This window comes from Psittacula echo (assembly GCF_963264785.1).
Source record: "Psittacula echo genome assembly, chromosome: 3".
NCBI classification, from domain to species: Eukaryota; Metazoa; Chordata; class Aves; order Psittaciformes; family Psittacidae; genus Psittacula; species Psittacula echo.
Window position 1 is genome coordinate 127,589,182 of NC_137736.1, and position 26,322 is coordinate 127,615,503.

Genomic DNA, 26,322 nt, shown 5'->3' on the forward strand with positions numbered 1-26,322 from the left:
TGGAGCGAGGGGCAGAGCCTCCGCTGGCGGTGCAAGGCCGCGCTGCAGCCGTGGCGGCGGGGAAGGCCGCAGTGGCAGGAGGCGGGGCCCGGACGCAAGATGTCGGCCGCAGCCTCAGCCCGGGGGCGGAGCGCTACGGCGGGGTCAGCGCGGTTGGCGGGAGCGGGAAGCGATCAGAGCGCGCTTGGCGCTGAGGAGCCGTTGGGACGCCGACCGCCGCCATGCACGTCGTGAAGCGCGGTGAGGGAGCGCCTCTGCCTCGGCAGCACCGGCGGGGCCGGCGGGATCACTGCCCTGCCTGGGGGGGAGCCCTCATGGCGCTGGTGTGAGGGGTCGGGGCCCCTCTGCTTTGGGGGATTCCTTCCCACGGCATCTGGTGCAAGGGGATGGGGCCCTCTTGCTTTAGGGGGGTACTTTTCATAGTATCTGGTTGAGGGATTGGGACCCACTATGCTTTAGGGGGTCCTTTGCATGGCCTCTGGTGAGAGGGGATGGAATCCCTCTCATTTGCGGGGGTCCTTTCTTATCACGACACCTGAAGTGAGCAGATGGGGCTCCCCCCTCTTTTCTGGGAGGGTCCCTTATGGAACGTGGAAGGATGGGGTCCTCTCTGCTTTGTGCACAGCCTAAAGGACACCGAGTGTTGGAGTCTGCACTGGAGACAGCCTAGGGTGAGAGAGCTCCCCCCATGAGGATCCCAGTGACCCCTCAGTTTGCTGTGGGAGCCTTGCCACTTCCCACCATGGCAGTGAGCTCTGGGCTTGGTCCCCACGCCTTTGGTCAAAGGAGGGTTCCTGGCCACAGGAGGGGTCCCCAGCCTTTGGGGGGGTGGGGGTGGCCTCAGCTGGGTTCCCCCTCCCTGCAGAAGTGCTCCTGGGACTTAGGCAAAGTTTTAGGTGTCATGGAGTGGGAATGTCTCCTCCTGGCCTCTCCTTGGGCCTGAATGGTGGGCTTCAACAGGGTGTCCTTGATGCACCCACCCCAGGTTCCCCCCAGAGAGGGCTGGCTCCTTGCACAAGGCGCTGGGTAGGAGCACACTGGGCTTTACTGGTTCTTGACTAATGGGACCTGTTGTGCTGTACCCTCTTCTCCACAGATGGACGCCAGGAGCGTGTCATGTTTGACAAGATCACGTCGCGCATCCAGAAGCTCTGCTACGGGCTCAATGCTGAGTTTGTTGATCCTGTGAGTCAGTTCTGTATCCCATGCTGTGCCCCTTGCGGTGATCCCCCCTAAAATCCAATTGTTACCCAGTTACTCTTCCTAGGCCAAGGCCAAGCACAGCGGCCTGTGCAGGGGCTCTTGGCAAATGCATTCGTGATGTGTTTCTTCTCATTGTGTTCCGAGTTTTTTTGTTTCACAGATACAAAGTCTGAGACTGTGGTGGGGAAAAATCACTTTACCTATTGTTGTAAACTGCTTTTACTTCAAACCTTCTTGAAGTGATTGAGCTTCTTGTCCTGAAAGAAGAGTTGTTTGTTGCTGCAGTTCACAGGTTTTGGTAGCTTGCTCTCAATTTCGATCTGCAAAGCTTGAGAAATGCTATATGGGAAGTAGCTTCTGATCCTCTCAATAAAACAAGGTGGTCTTTCTGTCTGAGAGAACCCTTCTTGTCACTATAATTTCCTTGCTTTGCTTTTTTGAGCTGTGTAGGGTGCTGAGCTCCTGTAAGCTTCTCCTTCCCAAGCCTGGGAAGAGATGACTCTCTCTGGATCTGTTGGTCTCTGTGAGGTGTTCATGCAGCTCTGCAGACCCAGTCTGTTCTTTTGCAGTTGCCAGGTTAAGGCTCTTCTCATCTCAAAGACCTGATGATCTGTTTCTGTGTCTTAAATTGCATCTGTGAATATTTGCCATTCATCCTGTAGCAAGAAGTGCTCTGCAGCCACAAAGAGCAGGAGGAGCTTTAGGGACTCTGTCACTGGAACACAAAGAATGCTGTCTTGATCTCAGTGATGTTGGGAGATGAGGACAGAGGCAAAATTCCTGGTCCTCCTGACTCGTAATTAGTCCTGTCTCAATAATCTGATATAAGCACTGCATTCTCATTTATTCGACAGCAGTGTGTGACATCTCTCTTCCTGGAATTGAATTTCTCCTTTTCAACTGGGATCTTCTTGTGCCAGAAGCTTTACATGCCAGTGCTAAAACTCCTTAACCTGACGTTCTTACTGTCAAAGAGTGAGGTTTGAAAGTGCATACCCTGCTTTTGGGAGACTGTTGGTACTTCCAGTGTGTTTGGCAGTTACTTTGTTAGATCAAGCTTCTCTTCTCCAGTGCAGAATGTGCCCTTTCTTGTACGGATCAGTGCTAAATGCATGTGAGAAAAGCAGGAAATACTTTAGAGTAGCAGAAAAAGTCTTTTCCCATAAAAGGTCCCAACTGGGAGGTGAGGCTTGGAGTAAGCTATGAAGCAAAAGCCACTGTGTCCCTTCCAGGGCTGGAGGTTTTTTTTTTTCTGTTGTCATGAAATGATTTTAAGAGCAGCACTTCCATGTCCCTTCAGGTGTTTCTAAGGTCAGGCTTCATTTGGAGTTTCAAAACTCCCAAACAAATACTGTTTTAATCTGACTGTTCTGAACTTTGAACTTTGCTGCTACTCTGCCTTGAGGAAAGTGTCTGCAGGGGAAAAAGCTGGTGATGACTCTGGACCGACAGTCCCTGTTTTCTGCACTCTTCCCTTGCTCTCCCTTCTGCCTTAGTATTTAACATTTTAGGAGTCAGTACTTCACCAAGAGGGTTTGGCATCTTAATTTGCTTTCCTGCTCAATCACACTGCTTATAGTGGAGCAGATTTGACATCTTAAATGGTTGAAACATCATGTCATGACTCTTTTATTCCCCACCAACAGGTAGCTAACCTCCAGGGTTTTCCTTTTACAGGCCCAGATCACCATGAAAGTGATTCAGGGGCTCTACAGTGGTGTCACAACAGTGGAACTGGATACGTTGGCTGCTGAAACAGCTGCAACCCTGACCACCAAACACCCCGACTATGCCATCCTGGCAGCAAGGATTGCAGTGTCCAACTTGCACAAGGAAACCAAGAAGGTGTTCAGTGGTACGTCTCTGAGGGACTTGGGTAGAATCATGGAATGGTTTCACAGTATCACAGTATGCTAGAGATTGGAAGGGACCTCAAAAGATCATCTAGTCCAATCCCCCTGCTGGAGCAGGAACACCTAGATAAGGTTACACAGGAATGTGTCCAGGCGGGTTTTGAATGTCTCCAGAGAAGGAGACTCCACAGCCCCCCTGGGCAGCCTGTTCCAGTGTTCCGTCACCCTCACTGAGAAGAAGTTTCTTCTCAAGTTTAAGTGGAACCTCTTGTGTTCCAGTTTGTACCCATTACCCCTTGTCCTATCATTGTTTGCCACTGAGAAGAGCCTGGCTCCATCCTCGTGACACTCCCCCTTTATATATTTATATACACTAATAAGGTCACCCCTCAGTCTCCTCCAAACTATAGAGACCCAGCTCCCTCAGCCTTTCCTCATAAGGGAGATGCTCCACTCCCTTCATCATCTTAGTTGCCCTGCGCTGGACTCTCTCCAGCAGGTCCCTGTCCTTCTTAAACTGAGGGGCCCAGAACTGGACACAATATTCCAGATGTGGTCTCACCAGGGCAGAGTAGAGGGGAAGGAGGACCTCTCTCGACCTACTGACCACCCCCCTTCTAATACACCCCAGGATGCCATTGGCCTTCTTGGCCCCAAGGGCACAGTGTTGGCTCATGGTCATCCTGCCATCCACTGGGACCCCCAGGTCCCTCTCCCCTACACTACTCTCTAACAGGTCGTTCCCCAACCTATATTGGAACCTGGGGTTGTTCCTGCCCAGATGCAGGACTCTACACTTTCCCTTGTTATATTTCATCAAGTTTCTCCCTGCCCAACTCTCCAGCCTGTCCAGGTCCCGCTGGATGGCAGCACAGCCTTCTGGCGTGTCAGCCACTCCTCCCAGCTTAGTATCATCAGCAAACTTGCTGACAGTACACTCAATTCCCTCATCTAAATCATTGATGAATATATTAAATAATACTGGTCCCAGTACTGACCCTTGAGGCACTCCACTAGATACAGGCCTCCAACTGGACTCCACCCCATAGACTACAACTCTCTGGCTTCTCTCCTTCAGCCAGTTCGCAGTCCACCTCACTACCTGATCATCCAGGCCACACTTCCTCAGTTTAGCTATGAGGATGCTGTGGGAGACTGTGTCAAATGCTTTGCTGAAGTCAAGGTAGACCACATCCACCGCTTTGCCATCATCCATCCACCGTGTTATTTCCTCATAAAAGGCTATGAGGTTGGTCAAGCACGACTTCCCCTTGGTAAAGCCATGTTGACTGCCCCTCATAACCCTCTTATCCTTGATATGCCTTAAGATGGCACCAAGGATAAGGTGTTCCATCACTTTCCCAGGGATGGAGGTGAGGCTGACCGGTCTATAGTTACCCGGGTCCTCCTTCTTGCCCTTTTTGAAGACTGGAGTGACATTTGCTTTCCTCCAGTCCTCAGGCACCTCTCCCGTTTCCCAAGACTTGGTAAAGATGATGGAGAGTGGTCTAGCAATGACTTCCGACAGTTCCCTCAGCACCCGCGGGTGCATCCCATCTGGACCCATGGATTTATGGATGTCCAGATTGCTCAACTGGTCTCTAACCCATTCCTCATCGACTAAGGCAAACTGCTCCGTTGACCTGACTTCATCTGAGGTCTCAGGGGTACAGGGCTCTTCAGGACTGCCTCCAGCAGAGTAGACAGAGACAAAGAAGGCATTCAATAACTCTGCCATCTCAGTATCTTCTGTCACCAGGGCACCCATCCCGTTCACCAGTGGGCCTACCTTGCCTCTGGTGTTAGTTTTATCAGCTATGTATTTGAAAAAGCTCTTTCTGCTGTCCTTGACCCCTCTTGCCAGATTTAATTCTAAGGAGGCCTTAGCCATCCTAGCTGCCTTCCTACATCCTCTAGCAGCAGCCTTATATTCCTCCCAAGTGGCCAGCCCCTCCTTCCATGACCTATAAACTCTCCTCTTCCACTTGAGCATACCTAGCAGTTCCTTATTTAGCCACGCAGGTCTCCTGGCCCTCTTCCTTGACTTCCTATGTGTCGGGATGCTCTGATCTTGGGCTCGGAATAAGCAATTCTTGAATGTCAACCAACTATCTTGTGCCCCTTTACCTTCAAGCAGCCTTGCCCATGGGATTTCCCCTAGCAATTGCTTGAAAAGGCCAAAGTTTGCCCTGCTAAAGTCCAGGGTTGCAATTCTACTTGCTATTGTACTGGTCCTACCACACAAGATCCTGAATTCCTCCATCTCGTGGTCGCTGCAACCAAGGCAGCCCTCAACCTTTACTGCTTTGACCAGACCCTCCTTGTTAGCGAGGATGAGATCCAGCAGCACTCCTCTCCTGGTTGGCTCATCCACCATTTGGATGAGGAAGTTATCATCCATACACTGGAGGAACCTCCTGGACTGTGGCTGGGTTGCTGAGTAGTCCTTCCAGCAAACATCAGGGAAGTTAAAATCCCCCACGACGGCCACGGCCTGTGACTGTGAGGCCGCTCTCAGCTGCCTGTAGAAGGCCTCGTCAACTTCCTCACCCTGATCTGGTGGCCTGTAACAGACACCCACAACAGTATCAGCCCTGCCAGCCTGCCCCTTAATTCTCACCCACAGACTCTCAACTCGCTCGTCCTCTGTCCCTGGACAGAACTCAGTACATTGCAGCTGCTCTCGCACATAAAGAGCAACCCCGCCACCCCGCCTGGCTGGCCTGTCTTTCCTGAAAAGGACAGAGCCCTCCATGAGTATATTCCAGTCATGCGAGCTGTCCCACCACGTCTCTGTAATTGCCACCAGATCATAATCTCCTGACTTAACACAGGTCTCCAACTCCTCCTGCTTATTTCCCATGCTGCACGCATTGGTGTACAGGCATTTCAAGGAGGGAGCTGAGCTCACCGATTTCACCCTAGGATTATAGGAGGCCTCCCAGTCTTCATCAATTCTAGAGTGCTGCCCCACTGGGGCAAGCCCAGTTACAACCCCATCCCCCTTTGAATCTAGTTTAAAGCTCTCCAAATGAGCCCTGCTAATTCATGCCCCAGCATCCTTTTGCCTCTGTGAGATAAACCTTTCCCACGTGCCATCATCCGGACTGGAGCCTTATAAAACCAGCCGTTATTAAAGAATCCAAAGCCCTGCCTGCAGCACCAGTCTTGTAGCCAATTGTTTACGGACTGAATTTTCCCATTCAGTTCCACATCATCACTGGAAGATGGAAGAAGTGAGGAGAAGGTCACTTGGTTTGGGATGAAGGGACCTTAAAGCTCATCCAGCTCCAACCCCCTGCCATGGGCAGGGACACCTTCCACTAGAGCAGCTTGCTCCAAGCCTCTGTGTCCAACCTGGCCTTGAGCACTGCCAGGGATGGGGCAGCCACAGCTTCTCTGGGCACCCTGTGCCAGCGCCTCAGCACCCTCACAGGGAAGAGCTTCTGCCCAAGAGCTCATCTCAATCTCCCCTCGAGCAGGTTAAAGCCATTCCCCTTGTCCTTTCGCTACATGCCCTTGTATAGCAATAATCAGAAAGGGAGTAGGAGATTTAGAGGATATAAATATGGAAATCTCTTTCTTAAGCAGAAGTTACTCAGTACCCAGGCTAACTAAAAATGCCATGGAAATGAAAAAACATGAGTTTTAGGAATGTGACACAAAATGAAATTGCCTAGTTTGTGAAAAGTATCTGTATAAATAGGTTGATGAAAAATGCAACTGATAGAAATGAGGTTGCACCCACTTTCTTTCCCATTTATTATGTGTTATAAACTATAAAAACCCTTCTAAGAAAAGTGCATTTTTAAGGTTAACAGTAGTGAGCAGGTAGAAGTGAAGTTGTGTGTTTGTAGAGCCGGAGGGGATTATTTTAGAGGATGGTTACTCTTGCCCTTGAAACGAGATAGCAGATGATGCATGTGCAGGTCAGTGGATGTCCCTGTCTTTAATCCTCTTTCTGTTGCAGATGTGATGGATGATCTCTACAACTACATAAACCCTCACAATGGGAAGCACTCGCCAATGATCTCCAAAGAAACTCTGGACATAGTCTTGGCCAACAAAGATGTGTGTAACTTCTTATTTCACTTCTGAGTTTTAAACATTCAGCGAACTGATTCAGATAATTGATTTCTTGTATTTTTAAGAAAGCCGTGTTTGGTTCAGGACAAAATGCCAATGCAGAAACCAGTGCAGGGAGAACTGGTCCATCCTGGATAGCTTAAAAGAGAGGATGTAGGAATTTCTTCATGTAAAGATGTTTCTGCAGCAGATTCTATTTTCTGAGGTGTAATAGAACCTCAGACAGGTTTGGGTTGAAGTGACCTTAAGATCATCCAGTCCCAGCCCCCTGCCATGGGGGAAAAAAGATGTATAGTTGCTAAGCATTTGTATTATATACCTCCCAAAGTATAAAGGTGGTGACCACACTGGGAACATAAGCCAGATCAGTTTCATGATCAATTTTTCTATTGTATTACAAGTCATTACCATAAAATATAATGAGACAATAACCTTAGCCCAAGCCCCACACTTGAAAAACACTAACACAGCAAATACCGGCTCTAAGTAACCTACGGCATATTGAGACTGTGAGATCAAAAACAACAACTTTGAGAGCCAATAAATCAGCATTGTGACAAGTGACTATCAATTCAAAACACTGAATGCTTATCACAAATACGATTAGACACACTCCGGTCAGATCTGTCGTTATCTCAACCCTTCGTGCCCCACGTTGGGCGCCAAAATAGGGGGACCGAGAGATTTTCCCCGAGGCTGGACAGCCATGAGTGGCAGCACTCATCAACATTTACACCGTCATCAGTCCCAGCCCCCTGCCATGGGCTGGGACACCTTCCACTAGAGCAGCTTGCTCCAAGCCCCATCCAACATGGCCTTGAACACTGCCAGGGATGGAGCAGCCACAGCTTCTCTGGGCACCCTGGGCCAGCGCCTCAGCACCCTCAGAGGGAAGAACTTCCTTATATCCAACCTGAACTTCCCCTGTTTCAGTTTGAACCCATCACCCCTTGTCCTATCACTCCAGTCCCTGATGAAGAGTCCCTCTCCAGCATCCTTGTAGCCCCCTTCAGACACTGGAAGCTGCTCTGAGGTCTCCACACAGCTTCTCTTCTCCAGGCTGAACATCCCTAATGTTCTCAGCCTATCTTCATGCAGGAGGTGCTCCAGCCCCTGATCATCCTCATGGCCTCCTCTGAACTTGCGCCAGAGGAGCATGTCCTTTTTATGTTGAGGACACCAGAACTGCACACGGTGCTGCAAGTGGGGTCTCACCAGAGCAGAGTCCTCATAGTCATGATCAGCACAACTCAAAAATTTGACAAAAAGCACCTTTTGCTGTAGCAGCCTCTTCTGGGAGCATGGAATAGAGACTTGAGCTGTGGGCTCTGATTTCAGGTTGTTCAGGTGGAGAGGTCACCCTTGTTTGTCTATATGTCTATAGACAAACAATTCCTTGGACTTTGATTCTATGTTGTGTTTCTTGGTGTCTAGTTAGACTTCAGCAAACAGAGCCAACAATTGTGCATTGTACTTGGAAATAACCCTGTTAAAACTGTGCAGTTGTTGTTTCAAGCTTTTCCCTCCTTTATTCCTCTGAGCTGCTATCAGTTTCACTAGAGCTGTGAGGCCAGGAATGCCCAGCAATGGCAGTGTTGTTATACCCTAAAGTGAGGTACAAAAACCCTGATTGTAAATGTAACTTTTTCTCTGTTTTATTTCCTCTCAGCGCCTGAATTCTGCCATTATCTATGACAGAGACTTCTCCTACAACTACTTTGGATTTAAGGTAAAAAAGCATGTTATTCGTGATAACCAAGAGTGCTGTTTTGATGTTGTTCTGGAGCTGAATCATTTGGGAAGGATGGAAACATCTAGGTTTGGGCAAGCAGGCACTGGATTAGGTGGGACATCAGTGGGTCTGATAAAATCCAAGAGTACCTGCACAGAGCAGTTGCTCTTTGAATGAATCATGTACTTGTTGGCTTCAGTGTGTGCCCTTGGCTGCTGTAATGTAACTGCTGGGCTCTTAACTGTGCAGCCAGCGCTGAAAGTTGGTGAAAGCTTCCCAGCTCGTGCCATTCCTCATGGGAATAATGTGATTCTGAAGAAACCAAAAAAGGGATTTTTTTGTTTCCCCCATTGTGTTGTGAAACAATTTTGTCAGTGCGTCATCCCACACTCAGCCTCTGTCATCTTCCACCCTGCTGGAAACTCTCCCCCAGGCTGCTGTGCCCCCACCATCTGTTCCTTCTGCTCTCTCAGACAGGCTGTGCTTTGCTGAGTTGCTTTAGGGGTGACACAGTGGGGTCTCTGGAGAGCATGTCTCCATTCCACAGCACTGCCTGCTTCAGATGGTTCTGGTAGATCTCTGCAGGAGCTGGGGGGCTTTGCCAGGACTTGCCACCAATGCGCCTGACATGGTGCCTTCTGGCTAGGGGAAGTAGTTTGCAATGAAGAAACAAGTAGAGGGTGTAAGAGCTGAGCAACTGCAGAAGCAGCATAGGGGTGGAAAGAGGGGACCTTGAAGGGGGTGTGTTTTGTATGTGTATAGACAAACAAATTCCTGACATTCCCTCCTGCAATTACTGCTGTAATCCATTGGGAACAAGCTTCAAAGGCAGCTGCTGTAGTTGTAGTCTTGTCATGTTTGTTGTTTGGGTGTTCAACACCCAGACTGTGATGTGGTTGTCTGAAAGGCATTATCATGGTGGAGCTGCCACTCTTGGGGTTGTGGGGAACAAGCACTCCCTTGTCTTTGAGCTTTTACTTGCTGTGGATTGAGAGGCAGTGCTGAGACCTGTGCCTGGGTGCTCCACTACTGCTCCTGAATCCAAAGCAGAGAACCGGGAATCCTACAGTGGACTTCTGGCTTATTTTAGTCATTAGTCACCTCATCTGCTGTGCCATTTGCAAGGAGTAGAATGCAGGGTTGGTGCTTCTGTTGAAGCCTGGGATAAGGAGCATGAAGGTGCTCAAGTTTGGGGTTAATTAATATGATTTTTATCAAACTGCATGTCTCCTAAATGCATTCTCTCTTTTTAAAGACTCTAGAACGTTCTTACTTGCTGAAAATCAACTCAAAAGGTAAGAACTGTCTCTATCAACTTCAAGTATTATGTAACCTAGAATCATAGAATAGGGTTGGAAAGGACATTAAGATCATTTAGTTCCAGCCCCCATGCCATGGGCAGAGACACCTCCCACTAAACTGTGTCACCCAAGGCTCTGTCCAGCCTGGCCTTGAACACCATCAGGGATGGAGCATTCACAACCTCCCTGGGCAACCCATTCCAGTGCCTCAGCACCCTCACAGTAAAGAATTTCTTCCTTAGATCCAATCTAAACTTCCCCTGTTTCAGTTTGAACCCGTTACCCCTTGTCCTGTCACTACAGTCCCTGATGAAGAGTCCATCCCCAGCATCCTTGTAGCCCCCTTCAGACACTGGAAGCTGCTCTGAGGTCTCCACGCAGCTTCTCTTTTCCAGGCTGAGCAACCCCAACTTTCTCAGCCTGTCTTCATACAGGAGGTGCTCTGGTCCCCTGATCATCCTCATGGCCTCCTCTGGACTTGTTCCAACAGCTCCATGTCTTTTTTATTCTGAGGACACCAGAACTGCACACAATACTGCAAGTGAGGTCTCACAAGAGCAGAGCAGAGGAGCAGGATCACCTCCTTCGACCTGCTGGTCATGTTCCTTTTGATGCAGCCCAGGATATGTTTGGCTTTCTGGGCTGCGAGCGCACGCTGCAGCCAGCTCGTGTTAAGTTTCTCATCAACCAACACCCCCAAGTCCTTCTCTGCAGGGCTACTCTGAATCTCTTCTCTGCCTTGGCTGGACAGGGTGCTCTTCTTGCTTCATCTCTTCTTGGCTGGACAGGGTGCTGGGCCATGTAGTCTAGGTCATGCTTTGACTAGAAAGCTTGGTCCTGATGATCCTTGAGGTCCCTTCCAATGGGATTTTGTTATTTAAAAGTCAAGACCACAGCTCAGAGCAGGGTTTGAGAGGATAAAAAGGAAACCTTGGAGGTTTCCATAAAGCATTCCAGTGGAAACTCTGCTTTAAAAAGCAGCCAGATATTTATAGTGGGTGTTCTCTGGACATGTGCAACTTCTTTTCTTAGGCCAGGACTCTGGTGGGGTTTGACGGCAGTGCTGTGCTTGCATGAAGAGCAGCTGATCGATAAAGAGCAGCACTGAGGCGCGTTTGGGTGTTCCAAATGTGACCTGGACCACTGTGCTTCACTTTCTGTATTAAGGACCCTGGTGCTTTGGAAGCTGCCTATAACCAAGGATTTAGAAGATGAAGGAGTTCCTGTCCATCTGATAACGTGTTCCATAATACTAAGCACTTCATAACAAATTTGAAGTTGAATAAGCTACTGTGCTGTCAGCACCAGCTATTGCAGGCCCTAGTGTGAAAGGGACACCAGGAGAGTGAGAGGATAATTGTAACATCATAGAATCCCATGGACAGGGACACCTTCCACTAGAGCAGGTTGCTCCAAGCCCTGTCCAACCTGGCTTTGTACACTGCCAGGGATCACTTACTGGCACCCTGTGCCAGGGCCTCACCACCCTCACAGGGAAGAATTCTCTCCGAATATCTAGTCTAAATCTCCCCTCTGTCAGCTTAACATAATAAACCTGGAGAGCAATTGGATGCTGGATTGGGCATTTGATTGGATTCTGACTGTTAATACAGGTGGACTTTGTTTCTGCTCCCATGAGTGTTGGTGCAGGTTGTTGAGAGGGGTTACCCAGTCCCCATCTTTGGAGTTCTTCAGAACCTGACTGGATCAAGTCCTAAGCAAACTGCTCTGATTCTCTCAGCTGACTCTTCTTTGAGCAGGAGCTTGAACTGGAGACCTCCTGAAGTTCCTTCCAACCTGAATTACTCTGGTTCTATGAAAGCCACGGCTCTCAAGTGGCCCATTGCACACTGTTTGTAGCTTATTGCTACAACCTCCACGTCTGTACTAATAGTAAATATCACACTGACATTGTTTTTTCTCCTTTGTCTTTAGTTGCTGAGCGTCCTCAACACATGCTGATGAGGGTGTCAGTGGGGATCCACAAGAATGACATAGAGGCTGCAATAGAAACGTACAACCTGCTTTCTGAGAGGTGGTTTACTCATGCTTCCCCCACGCTGTTCAATGCAGGCACCAACCGGCCCCAGCTTTCCAGGTACCATGGGCTTCCAGGTTTGCTTCATGCATAACAGGGTGAAGAGAAAGTTCTGCAGATTGGGTCTGGTCGATGAAATGCTTTCACAAATAGCAGCTGTGCTTCTGTGGTTGATTAATGAAGGTTTGAGAAGCTGCTGTCAAATTTAATCTGATATTTAGTGTTGTCTTTGGGGAAAACCACACAGGTTTCTCTAAGCTTCTAAAGCTAATGGAAATGTTTCCATTTAAAAGTTACTTACATGCTTAGTGTTTTGTAGATGACCAAATGAATCCTGGTAATTGTTTTGTAATACATGCTAAGAGTAGCAAGCGTAACTGATACGATTTAAAACTGTTTTGCTTTGATAACAGATACCAGTATTACAACTATTGCTCAGGATGTTATCTAAACCTGTTCTTTATTCCACTTTGCAGGCTGTAGTTTTGCTTCATCTGTTTGCTTTGTGTAGCATGATAAAGAATCAGTGTTCACCCTTGGTTTTCTGCAGCCCTCATGAACTACTTCTTGACTTCTTTCTGGTTTAACCTTTGTATGCTAAAGCTGTTTGTTTTTATCAGTTGTTTCCTGCTGTGCATGAAGGATGACAGCATTGAGGGGATCTACGACACTCTGAAGCAGTGTGCACTGATCTCAAAGTCTGCTGGTGGGATTGGCCTCGCTGTGAGCTGTATCCGAGCCACAGGCAGCTATATTGCTGGGGTAGGTGTGCCGATGGTGCTCCCAGCGGAGGTTAACCTTCTGCTTTCATTACATGTCTGCAGTTCAGTTACCAAATTAATGCAGCTTCTACGGACTCAGTTGAACACAGCAGTTAGTCTTCTCTTTTTGGTATGTTCTAAGGCAAAAAGGTTGGATTTCTGTGGTGTTCTGGCTGCCTAACAGAAGTCCTTCCAAAAAGAGGGTCTTAGTCCACTGTTTGATCAGACAATTTCCACTTTCTTACATACTAGCAACCTGGGAGTGTGCTCAGAGACTCATGCGTTAGCCCTTTACCTTTTTGTATGTCTGAGTGCTCGAGATCATCAGTGAAGCTGTGGCTGCCCCATCCCTGCAGCGTTCAAGGCCTGGGGGGGCTTGGAGCAGCCTGCTCTAGTGGAAGGTGTCCCTGCCTGTGGCAGGTGATTGGAACTGGAGGAGCTTTAAGTTCCCTTCAGCCCAAACTCTTCTGTGGTTTTGATCTGTGGATATGTGTTTGGTGTTTCTGTTACAGTGTATGTAATCTCTGCATGGCTTTACATTACCTAATGCAGAGGAAAGAACTTAGGAGCTACATTTGATTAACTCTTAAGACCAGTAGCAAATATATCCAGTTTCATCTCTTTAAAAACAGGCAAGGGAAGGGACTACCAAGTAACTGATTGGGGTGGTGTGTTCCTGGCTTTCAGTGTAGGAGCTTTGCAGACTGCTGAGAGTCAGCAAGGAAATGCAGGCCCATCTTTTCAGGTAGATGCTTTTCAGTATTGATGGTTTTCCTGTGCCTCTGCAGACAAATGGGAATTCTAATGGGCTTGTTCCAATGCTGAGGGTCTACAACAACACTGCTCGCTACGTGGATCAAGGAGGAAACAAGGTACTGTCATTACATCAGGGTCAAGAAGGGAGCCTTGGGTCAGAGATCCTCATCTGTGAAAGATTGACCCAGTAACATCAGTGCGCTGGTGAAGTGGTTGTAGATGACACATCAAAAGAGGGTATTTCGCCCCTTCATAATTTAGTATTCCCCTTTCACTATGCATTTTGTCATGCAGGTCTGTCTCTTGCTGCATGATGGGCACATGTTAGAGCAGCCTCTTGCGCTGGGTATTAGTCACTCCTTGAACACCCTATAGTGAATTAAGGCACAGGACTGTAGGAAGCTTCTTGATGCTTTATCTCCACATAGTCCAGAGGTCAGTGGAGGCATGACACAGTAAATCTGTGATTTTCGAGCTCCCGTTTACACAGAGGGAATACAGTTGTGATACTAAATCACTTTTATTGAGAGTCTGGAACTGGTGACATGGCCCAGTTCCAGTAGTGAGAGCACCTATGGGGCAAAAAAGCATCTTGAAATGGCGTTATTGACACTATAAAGCTCCAGTTAGTTCAGGCTGTTGGGTGCACTCAGGAGCAGTGCAGGAGATTTTATCTTCAAGGCAATTTGTCCTGATTTTGATCACATTTTACCTCTCAGAGGCCTGGGGCTTTTGCCATCTACCTGGAGCCCTGGCATTTGGACATCTTTGAGTTTCTGGACTTGAAGAAGAACACTGGGAAAGAAGAGCAACGAGCCAGAGACCTTTTCTTTGCGCTTTGGATTCCTGATCTCTTCATGAAGCGAGTTGAAACCAACCAGGTAAGAAGCTTTGTTGGTGCAGAATAGGTCTGTTACTGGAGAAACGGGACCAGCCTTGGGATGGGCTTCATGCAGGGCTGCAGCTCCATCTTCCTAACAGCAGAGGAACTGCCCAAAAGAGCTGCTTCACATTATTTAAGAGCTAGGCTGTGCAGGTAGAGAGTGGAGTTGGAGAGCTCCAGTGGGATGCTTTGCTTCAGTGCCTGATCTTCCAGCCCATGACTTGTGTTGTTACACTATTACACTGAATTTACTCTGTACATTCATTAAAGCTTCAGATCTTCTCAGGCTTCATGTGACTGCTTGTGCTTACTTTACAATGGGTTGTATCTCGAGAACCAGACATTTCAGGACTGAAAGTGCAGTTTGGTCATCAATATCCGTATAATGACTTTTTAAATACACTGACTCATCTGATAAGTCCCTTCCACATGTCTGCTGGTAGAGTTGGTTCCAGTTTTTTGGGATGGGAAGTTGGCATGTTCCTCTTTGCAGCAGGGTCTGCTGATGAAGTTCAGTGCTTTTGATAAACAGGATGCATGAAGACTTTCTCTGACTGTTCTTCCTTCTTACAGGACTGGTCCTTAATGTGTCCAAATGAGTGTCCTGGCCTAGATGAAGTTTGGGGAGAGGAATTTGAGAAGCTGTATGAGAGGTAAGAAGCATGAATAGACTTTGAAGCAGTGGCCACCCTTTCAAAAAGCTGCCCTTGGTGTGTGTGGTATCGGGGAGCCAAAGCATGAGTTTGTGGTGTTTTGTCAGTGAGTTCTGTTATCAGATTGATAAATGGACAAAGATGGGGAATGTCTGCTCGCTATTTGCTCCAAACTGGGACCTGCTCAAGGTAGAACTGTGTGCGAATGATTGTTTTAGCTTCTTAGAAGGAAATTCTGAAGCACTCCCCATTTAGAGCAATCAATAGCTTTGCTTTGATCTAGTTGTAATGAAAGATTTGTTCCCTTTAGGCAAGGACAGTCTTGCTACCCTGCTGTTACCACTCCTGGCTAGTTCACAAGTGAATGGGGTCTTGCCTGCTTGAGAACCTGATGTTGAGTTGGTGATTGTCTTTCACTCCTGTTTTGGAGAGCCTGAGAATTATTAAGCAGCGTGTGCCCTACAACTAATTGAAACAAGGATGGAGCCAGGAGGTGATGCTGGGGAGGGACTCTTCATCAGGGACTGTAGGGATAGGACAAGGGGTAATACGTTCAAACTTAAACAGGGGAAGTTTAGATTAGATATAAGGAAGAAGTTCTTTACTGTTAGGGTGCTGAGGCACTGGAATGGGTTGCCCAAAGAAGCTGTGAATGCTCCATCCCTGGCAGTGTCTAAGGCTGGTTTGGACAGAGCCTTGGGTGACATGATTTAGCATGAGGTGTCCCTGCCCATGGCAGGGGGTTTGGAACTAGATGATCTTAAGGTCCTTTCCAACTCTAACTGTTCTGTGATTCTGTGATTTTATGACTGGTCTCTGCTGCCAAGGAACAAGGGATGGGACAAGAGGAAATGGCCTCAAGCTGCACCCAGGGAGGTTTAGATGGAGCTGAGGAACAATTCCTGCCCCAAAGGGTGCTCAGGCATTGGAACAGGCTGCCCAGGGCAGGGCTGCAGGCACCGTCCCTGCAAGGGTTCACAGCCCGTGGAGATGAAGCCTCAGTGCCATGGGGCAGTGGTGGCCTTGGGGTAAGAGTTGAAGTTGGTGATCTTGAAGCTCTTTTCCAGCCCGGTTGATTCCATGGTTCCATGGTTCTGTTGCAGCTATGAGAAGCAGGGCCGTGTGCGCAGAGTGGTGAAGGCCCAGCAGCTCTGGTACGCCATCATTGAGTCGCAGACTGAGACTGGCACACCCTACATGCTCTACAAGGACTCCTGCAACAGGAAGAGTAACCAGCAGAACCTGGGCACCATCAAATGCAGCAACCTGTGTACAGAAATCGTGGAGTATACCAGCAAAGAGGAGGTAGGTGGAGAACAGCAACTTGTGTTTAGGAAAGCTGTGACTGCTGCTGTTTTAGCTTTCTAGAGTAAGTCTGACTTGGCTGGGGAAGGGAACAGGTAGCAAATTCTGGGGATGCTTTGTCTTGAGTACTTGCAACTCCTCCACTGCCTCTGAGTGGGTTTCTGCTCCCTTCGAACTCCCATGGAGGATTTGGTATAAAACAAGAGATCCCATCATGAAAACCTCTGAGAGCTTGAGGGAGAAGTGAGCTCTGTGGCTTGCTGGTGGCTAATGTAAGCATCTCCTCGGCTAATGATTTAGTAAAACCAGGGCTCTCTTAGTCCCAGACTTACACTGCAGTAGCAATTCTCCTTGAGCTCCCTGTGCCCTACCCTAATCTTGATGCTTCACTGATATGCTGTGTATGGGCCCCAGCATTGCTAACAAAGGGGAAGATGGGACATAGAACAGGGAATCTCTAGTGCAGTGAAGCTCTTGAGGCTGTTGTAACTGCAAGTATCTTAGCCACAAGCTACCTGTCTTAGCCACAAGCTACCTGAGCCACAAGCTTCTACTGCCTGAGCCGCTGACAGATCTCTAGCTCACACTCCTTGGCATGTTCATAAAGTCCTGAAGAGCCTAGAAGAGGTGGAGATCTATCTTGCTTGCATCTGCAGGAGAAATCTTAGCTGACTTCTTTCATAGAATCATGAAAGCATTTAGGTTGGAAAAGACCTTTAAGGTCATCAAATCCAACTGTTAACACTGTCAAGGCTACCACTAAACCATATTCCTAAAAGCCAGATCTTCATGACTTCTAAATACTTCCAGGCATGGTGACTAAACCACTTCCCTTCCAATTCTCCTGAGGCTGGAATGAATGTTGGTGTTAAAAAATGGCCAAGAAAGTACCCTAAAACAGTCTGGACTTCATTGAAATCCTGTTGATTCTGTAAGACAAGAAATGCTTAGGCTTAGTTTGTGTGAGGATGGTTTGCAGGCAATAGGATTGACCAGGCCAGAGGACTGAATTTTTATGGTGATAACTAACTAAACAGTTCTGAGTTGTTGTTACCCTTTTTACAATTCAGAAGATAGCAGAGAAGTGAGGAGTGCATTTCCCAGCCTTGCAGGCTGCTTGCTTCTTTGTTTCCATGTATTTCGGATAGAGAGCATGCTCTGGAAGGAGGATAGTGTGGGTTTTGCATGGGGTTTTGTCCGGGGTGCCTGTTTTCACTGTGTCTTCTCCACAGGTTGCAGTTTGTAACTTGGCCTCCATAGCCCTGAACATGTACGTCACTCCTGAGCACACCTATGATTTCAAGAAGCTCGCTGAAGTCACCAAAGTGATTGTCCGAAACCTGAACAAAATCATTGATATCAATTACTACCCCGTGCCAGAGGTGAGCACTGAGCTGCTGCAGGGCTGGAGTGTGCTGGGGACCTGGGGACAGGGCTTCTTGTTCTGGAGCAACCCCAATCAGTCTGGAACGGTTTGGGTTGGGTTGGAAGGGAGCTCCTCTGGACTTGCTCCAACAGCTCCATGTCCCTCTTGTGCTGTTGCCTCACAGCTGGATCAGGACTGCAGTCAGGGTCTCCCAGAATGCAGCAGAGGGGGAGAATCCTCTCTCTGACCTGCTGCTCATGCTCTGGGGGTGCAGCCCAGGACATGGCTGGTTTCTGGGCTGCAGACACACACAGCTAAGTCATGTTGGGCTCATGTTGACTCTTGGGCAGAAGAAATAAGGGAGGGATTTTGTAAACCTGTTTTAGGAAATAGTTGGGAGTTCCATTAACAACCTGATTAAAGACATGACCCATTGTTAGTGCTGCCTTAAGCTTCAACCCCGACAAGTCCTTAGTGAAGTAGTTACAGAAAACCCTTCTCCTTGAGATGGTTCTGCAGCTGGAATTTTTTCATGTGTGATGATTTCCTTGAAGCACAGGACAGCACAAGGAATAGAGCAGGAAATGGAACAGAGAGGAGTATTCTGGAAGGGTCCCAGGAATGTGTAACTCAGCCTCGTTGGTTTTATCCATTTTTTGGGGGGTGCATAGACTGATTCCTGGGAAGGAAAGTGGGGAGAGTGTTTGGTATTGCTGAAGAGGAATGAGAGCAGGGTTTGTGGCATTGCAGAACATAGGGAGTCAAGCAAGGGCTGGCTGTTGGAGGAGGAAATAACCAAACACTCAAAGTATGAAGCCAAACCTGCTGAAGGATCAGGTTTTTCTAGCACATGCAGTTTGAATGCATGACTTAAAATGTCTTCACGGGGCTGTATTTCAGAGTGTGCTTGGTGTCCACTTCTGAATCACTGCTCCTTCTGTCAGATTGAGCAGTTCTAACAGACTGAGTCTGGGTCCTCACTCATGCCCCAGCAGACAGTGGGGACTGGGCAGAATTGAAACGGGGGTTGTTGCAGCAGAACAAAAGGCCCATGAAACTTAAGGCAGTGGATGACAGTTCCTCTGAGAGGTCCTTTCCAACCTTGTCTACCCATCCTGTGCCTCTCTTTCTGTGCTGAAGGTAATGTTCTCTTTGCTAATGCCATGCAGGCGGAGCGCTCCAACAGGCGCCACCGTCCTATCGGCATCGGGGTGCAGGGCCTGGCAGATGCCTTCATCCTGATGAGGTTCCCCTTTGAGAGTCCTGAGGCCCAGCGCTTGAACCAGCAGATCTTTGAGACTATCTATTATGGTGCTTTGGAAGCCAGCTGTGAGCTTGCCAAGGAGCAGGGACCCTATGAAACATATGAGGGTTCTCCTGTCAGCAAAGGAGTAAGTACCAGAATGTGTACTGTGTCAGAGCCAAAGCTATGGAACGCAAACGTGACTGTGCATAGTCTTTTAGCACAGGAAGAGATGTATAATTGGAGCTCTTTAGCTGACAATACTGCAACTACAAATGGTGCTTGAGTTTTCCTCCATCATTTCCTCCATCATTCTGAAGTGCGGTATGAAATGCAGAACTTAAAACTTAAACTGAAGTGGAGAGAGCAGTAAAATTAAAACAAGACTCAGCCTGTGCTGCTGTCCCTTCAGTGCGGTTAAAATAGAGTGTGAGATTCTGATACAGGAGCTGAATTGAGGGGAATAGTTAATAGGAATCACAGGTCAGTTTGCAGTGTGTTAAAAAGCATGGAGAAGACAGTGCCTTGTCTAATCTGAACTACCCCTGTGTTCTTCAGATTCTTCAGTATGACATGTGGAATGTTACCCCCTCAGATCTTTGGGACTGGAAGGCTTTAAAGGAGAAGATTGCCAAGTGAGTAGCCCTGCACATGTGTTGGATGTAAAATACTTTCACTATGTTCTGCCTGATAGGGTGCAAGTGCAAAAATGGTTCTGGGTGTTTCCCCCTGCCCCAGTTTCTTCAGAGCTGTTTTGTGGATGGCTTTCATTTATTTTTGTCTTTGCAAGAGGGAGAGCTTATCCCGAGACTCTGATTTAGCTGAGCTCTTATTTCACCTTGAGTACATCAGTGGAATGGTTGGTGTTCCTATTAAATGTAGTGGAGTGAGACAGTGTCAGCTGGGCTCCTGCTGAGTGGGAGCTGAGCCTTGAACATCCTGAAGGCAGGGATTGTTAAAGCCTGAAGTGCCTGTAATGAATTTCTTCAATTTGTGTGGATCTGAGTTTTAGCTTTAGTAAATGTCTGTTGTCTTCTCTGGACAGATCTCAGGCTCTTCATGAGCTGCTTGGTTTGGTTTCCCTGAGTGCTGTGGGCTTATGGAGTGTCTGACAGATTGGGGGTTTTTCTCTACACCCTTTCTCATGACTAAATAATTTGGGAAAGCCCTGTGGTGAGTCCAGAGGAGGCCACAGAGATGCTGTGAGGGCTGGAGCAGCTCTGCTCTGGAGCCAGGCTGAGAGAGCTGGGCTGGGTCAGCCTGGAGAAGAGAAGGCTCCTTAAGGGGAGACCTGAGAGCAGCTCCAGTGCCTAAAGGGGCTGCAGGGAACCTGGAGAGGGGCTTTGGACAAGGGCCTGTAGGGACAGGCCAAGGGGAATGGCTTTAACCTGCCCGAGGGGAGACTGAGATGAGCTCATAGGCAGAAGCTCTTCCCTGTGAGGGTGCTGAGGCGCTGGCCCAGGGTGCCCAGAGAAGCTGTGGCTGCCCCATCCCTGGCAGTGTTCAAGGCCAGGTTGGACACAGGGGCTTGGAGCAAGCTGCTCCAGTGGAAGGGGTCCCTGCCCGTGGCGGGGCTGGAACTGGATGAGCTTTAAGGTCCCTTCAACCCAAGCCATTCTAGTATTCCACAGTTACAGATGAAAATAGCAGAGACTTTAGTTCTGCTTCCATGTTGACCCACATTACACGTTTAGTGGAGCTTCACTTTTTTCCTGCAGGTAAGCTGAGGTTCGTAGGGTACCCTGAGGAGTTGTTGATTTCTGAGTGTGAGCTGAGTGTTCCTTGTACCTTAATGCAAGGCCCTTTTAGCTCTTTGCAGGCAGTTTTTAAACTATGCTTGTCTTGGATCTCTTCTGTCTTATCTCACTTGGTTGAAGCTTTCTAAGCCTTGTCTGTTGTTACTAGGTATGGTGTCAGGAACAGCCTTCTCCTTTCTCCAATGCCAACTGCTTCTACTGCTCAGATCCTGGGCAACAACGAATCCATTGAGCCCTACACCAGTAACATCTACACCCGCAGAGTCCTCTCAGGAGAGTTCCAGGTAAGAAAGCAAAAGAGCTTTTCTGTTTTCATGTCTTTTATGGCTTTCACTGCTAGGAAAGACAAGGTGGAGACCACACACTTGGTAACTCAGTTCGTCAGATGTCTGTGTCAAAAGGCCAAAAGCACCAAGGGGAATATGTATATTGTTCTATATGCTGTGTTCTATGTGCTAGCAGTGCACTTGTGCATATTCAACAGGCATGGTGGAATGTGCAGAATTCTACAGAAGTGCTGCTGCTTTTGTCTGCATAAAACCTTTATGAGTCTTCGAGATGGCCTGCTGGAATAATTGCTCAGGGGATGATGAAAAGTGATGTTACTGAAGGCATGTGTGTGCTATGGGAATAGTAACTGAGACGATATAGCTCTCCACAACTATCTGACAGGAGGATGGAGCCAGAAAGTGGCTGGTCTCTTCTCCCAAGGGATAGAACAAGAAGAAACAGCCTCAAGCTGTGCCAGGGAGGTTTAGACTGGAGATGAGGAACAATTCCTGCCCCAGAGCGTGCTCAGGCATTGGAACAGGCTGCCCAGGGCAGGGCTGCAGTCACCATCCCTGGAAGTGTTCACACACCGTGGAGATGAGGCCCTCAGTGCCATGGGTTAGTGGTGGCCTTGGCAGTGCTGGGGAGCGGTTGCACTGGATGAGCTTAAAGGTCTTTTCCAACCTGGTTGATTCTATGATTCTGTTTTATTCTTTCCCCTTCTGACCCCAGTCTTACTGATTGTTTACACCTTTACTCAGTAATTCAGGTTGTAGTCAGTGGCTTTGTTAAACCCGGATCTCTCCATTTCCCATCTTTTGGCATTCCTCATGCAGGGGAGTTCCATACACTCCCCTTTCTTATTTGTGAGGTCCAGGAACTTCTCCTGGTACTGTCCTGCTAGTTGTTGTCAGCCAGGCCTTGCAAACAGGCTTGCGTTGCCTGCAGTGGCCAGCAGCATCTCACGTTTGTCACGCTGTTGTCTTAATCTTATCCCTTGTGGGGTGTCTGTGTGCACAGCTCAGTGCTGACTGAAGAGAGAGTTTGTCAGTACATGTTTAACCATTTAAAAACCTATGCACATTGGGGTGGATTTGCCTCCTCTTGGAAGCCGTCTCTGTGCCATAAGGCAAGCCTAGAGCTTAGCAGCACGTGCAGTGCTTTCCTTCTTTGCCTTTGCCCATTCCAGATTGTGAATCCACACTTGCTGAAGGATCTCACAGAGAGGGTCCTGTGGAACGAGGAGATGAAGAACCAAATCATTGCCCACAACGGCTCTATCCAGGTAAGTGTGAGAGGCCAGGAGGAGGCTCAGGGGTTCCTGTGCGTCTGTGAAGTGCTGGGGCTGTTCTGCCACATTGTGCTTTTGGGGTGTGCTGTATTTGAGTGACTCAGGCAGGCTGGGGTGAAAAGCTGTGCAAGGTAAGAGGGGATGTGTCTGATCTCAGTGATAGTTTGCTCTTGCTGGAGCCTGCTCTGTAACAGAGAAGCCCAGTGGAAATGTACCACTAAATACTGCTGGAAACACAGAGTTGGGCTGCTCCACTGCAGACTGATTCTGCAAATGTTTGGATTCCCATTACCATAAAGCTGATAAGGGGGAAATTTCACAGCAGGAAGTAGGCTTGAGACAGGAGTTGAGTTTGAGATTCAGAAGAGTCTGTGTAGGAAGAATGGTTTATACTGTGGAGTTTGAAATGCTGCTGTGCCTGTTGTGCTTGGAGTCAAGCTGACAAAGTGCGTACCACTGGTCATGGAGTTTTGGTCTGGATTGCTTTTTGTGAGACCTCACAACTATTTAGGGCAGATGGTCTGTTTGCAAACAGCTTTTTCTCTTCAGTTCCTCAGAAGAAGCTGTTCTGTTGCAGGGAGCAAGGTTTCTGTAAGCTTGGTGCTTTCAGGTACAGGATGCTCGGATTCAGTGCTGAAGTTGAAAAGCCTTATTCTGGTCAGGGTTACTGAAGTCTCAGAATTTCAATACATCAAGGGGGCTGACAAGAAACCTGGAGAGGGGCTTCGGACAAGGGCCTGTAGGGACAGGCCAAGGGGAATGGCTTTAACCTGCCAGAGGGGAGATTGAGATGAGCTCTTGGGCAGAAGTTCTGTGAATCTATGAACTTGATTTTATAAATAAGAACATCTGGGCATTGGAAAACTTCCTGCTCCTTTTAGAACATTCCTGAGATTCCGGATGACCTGAAGCAGCTCTACAAGACCGTGTGGGAGATCTCCCAGAAAACTATCCTCAAGATGGCAGCGGACAGAGGAGCTTTCATCGATCAGAGCCAGTCCCTCAACATCCACATTGCAGAGCCCAACTACGGCAAGCTCACCAGTATGCACTTCTATGGCTGGAAGCAGGTACCTGGGCTGGTAGGGGGAGCCTTGTCCAGAGTCGAGAGCACATGGGTCTGATCAGTTCTGTCAGGAAAGGTTGCTCTGGCTGATTCTCAGAAGGGTGAATGGCTGCTTCCTTCCTAGAATGTGGTGTTACCAGTGGAGTATCTCTAGAGCAGTGAAGCTGTTGGTGCTCTTAGCATTGCTCCTGGCAATCCTGGCTGGTGCTAGACATGACTGTGAGGCTGGTGCAGTGGCAGGGCTGAGGAAGGCTGCCCTCAGCAGCTCAGTTTGGCTGTTACTTGCCTCACCTCCAGCTCTGAGACTCTGGTTTTACTCTGCAGGGCCTGAAGACGGGCATGTACTACCTGAGGACAAAACCAGCTGCTAACCCCATCCAGTTCACCCTCAACAAAGAGAAGCTCCGAGAGCGGGAGAAGATTTCCAGGGAAGAGGAAGAGAAGGAGAGGAATAAAGCAGCCATGGTGTGCTCCCTGGAGAACCGGGATGAGTGTCTCATGTGTGGCTCCTAATGGATCCACCCTGCAGTGCCAGCAAAGCCATTCCACCTGGAGCCCGTCTTGGATAGAAACATCTGATTACACGTCAGGATGTGGAGGCTTGCTGGAGCTGTGGCAGGAGGGGGTGTCACAGTAGTGTGTTATAGCTTCCCCTCCACTGGGGATGGATAAGGGTGCATGAGAAGTTTTTATATTGCTTTAGTAGCTGGGAAACAGAAGTGCTCTTTCATGGTGTTACATTGAATCCTGGAGGCAGGGCAAGTGCTAATGCCATCTACCTTAGAGACCTGTCCTGGGGACTTCAGACATTCATTTGCTCAAGACTGTTACTGATGGCTTCAGAGAAAGAAGCAGACCTCACTGTGCTTTCGTTTGCTGGGGGCAGCAGGAAAGCATCCCCAGGCCAAGTGTGCTGTGCACTCACTGTGTGCTGTGTGTCACAGCCAAGCAGCGACTGGTGTTAAGCTTGAGGAGCTGGAGTGTGTGCACATCTGCCAGTGAGACCTTCTCCCACCATTTCCTACCCCTTGTTCCCACCTCTTCTCTCTCCAGCAAGCTTTCCAAAGGAGCAGGCTGGTGATAGGTGCATCTTCTCCAGAGTTGCACTTGGGAAATATTCCCTTTCAGTTCTGGCCAGGAAATGGCAGAGCTGCTGCAGCACATTACATTCTGTATTAAACCATTATCAGTCAGATTTCTGGTAATGGGCTTCGCTCTGGCCTTGGCCAGAAATCCTCTGAAGTGCACACACCATCCTTTCCTTCCGCCAGAGCTGCATTTCCCCCCCAGCTGGTTATTTGATCTTTGAAAGCTAATACATTTTTACTTGTCTGTATACTCCCCCCAGCTGCTCTGATGGGGCTCCAGCATCAGTTCTACAATATTTATTGAATTCATGTAGCACAAACCAGCCCTTTAACCCAGCCAAAGCCAATAAAGTGTGGAATGTGGAAGGAATGAGCAGGTATTCTGGGGAGGCTTTTCTGAGATTGAAACTGAACTGGAGCAGCTGGAGGCTGCGGCCTTGGTTGTGAGCCCTGAGCCTCCTGCACAGCTCTGCCAGAGCCCTGGCTGAAGGTTCCTGTGTGTGAGGTGAGGCTGAAGGCTCTGGCATAAAGGGAGGCATGGGAGCACCCTTTTTGGTGTTTGCTGAGGCAGCTGTGCTTAACTCAGTTGGGTGTCTGTTACATTCTGTGTTTTGAAGATTTGGGCCTAAGGTAGACACAAAGGGATGAAGTAGTTTTGGGAATGTGCAGAGGAGGTTGGGGTGTTCACAGGACAGACCTGTGAATCTGCTAGAGGACAGGCGTCAGCCCTCACATCTTGTTTCAAAGCATCTTCATCAGGGCCTGTAGTGATAGGACAAGGGGAATGGCTTTAACCTGGGAGAGGGGAGACTGAGATGAGCTCTTAGGCAGAAGCTCTTCCCTGTGAGGGTGCTGAGGCGCTGGCCCAGGGTGCCCAGAGCAGCTGTGGCTGCCCCATCCCTGGCAGTGTTCAAGGGCAGGTTGGACACAGGGTCTTGGAGCAAGCTGCTCCAGTGGAAGGGGTCCCTGCCCGGGGCAGGGGGTTGGAGCTGGAGGAGCTTTAATATCCCTTCATCCCAAACCAGGCTGGGTTCTGTGATCATGTCTGGGTGAGCGTTAAGACCAAGACCTGCCACCTCCATGCTGATTTCTGTACATGTTCTGCTGTCCATCCGTAGCAGCAACACCTCTAACATGCTGAGCTTGTCCTGCATCAAGGACGGGATTGGTGCTTCCTGTGGCCTTGCGTTGGGGGCTGTGAGCTGTTGACTTAGAAAAGTCTGGGCTTGTGTAGAACTTCCTTGGTAAGGAACTTACCAGAGAGCTTTGTTACTGAGATTTAATCACTTGCAGTCCTGGAGGATGTGGGTTTGCAGCTGGATGGTGCTGATCTAAAAGCCCCTCCAGCCCCTGTGCTGTCGTAGCCATCATCCTGCTTGTCTGCCCAAGGAGGAGTCAGTGTTACTGCCATGGACTGTGCCATGTGCACTGCTGGAGCCAAGCGATGGGAGATGGAGGCTGGGAGCAGCTGAGGAGTGGAGCCCCTGAGTCACAGCGGGATTTAGGATGGGCTTAAGCTGATTTTGAGTTGCAGCCAGGGCCCTGCCCATGGTCATGTGTAAGGACCTGTGTGTAAGGATATGTGTTTAAGGATCTGTGTGTAAGGATCTGTGCCAGAGCAGTGAGCTCTGGGGTGGAAATTCCCACTGGGTTTGGCTGCGTTTCACATT

General features: G+C 48.7%; 1 protein-coding gene across 1 annotated transcript; it reads left to right on the plus strand.

Moving 5' to 3' along the window:
* On the plus strand, positions 1-24,842 carry RRM1 (ribonucleotide reductase catalytic subunit M1). The gene is made up of 19 exons (XM_080614084.1): positions 1-240; positions 1,097-1,185; positions 2,881-3,058; positions 7,027-7,127; positions 8,812-8,871; positions 10,130-10,169; positions 12,111-12,273; positions 12,834-12,975; positions 13,763-13,846; positions 14,450-14,611; positions 15,187-15,266; positions 16,370-16,571; positions 17,804-17,953; positions 19,107-19,328; positions 19,739-19,815; positions 21,086-21,221; positions 22,397-22,492; positions 23,380-23,568; positions 23,889-24,842. The coding sequence occupies exons 1-19, from the start codon at positions 222-224 to the stop codon at positions 24,075-24,077; spliced, it is 2,379 nt and encodes a 792-aa protein (XP_080470210.1). The 5' UTR covers positions 1-221; the 3' UTR covers positions 24,078-24,842.
* Positions 24,843-26,322: the final 1,480 nt, after the last annotated feature.

Excerpts from the sequence above, each read along its gene's own strand:
- RRM1 (XM_080614084.1), top strand. Across the intron at positions 8,872-10,129 it reads ACAACTACTTTGGATTTAAG|ACTCTAGAACGTTCTTACTT; the intron begins GTAAAAAAGCAT and ends CTCTTTTTAAAG. Across the intron at positions 19,329-19,738 it reads GTTCTCCTGTCAGCAAAGGA|ATTCTTCAGTATGACATGTG; the intron begins GTAAGTACCAGA and ends TGTGTTCTTCAG.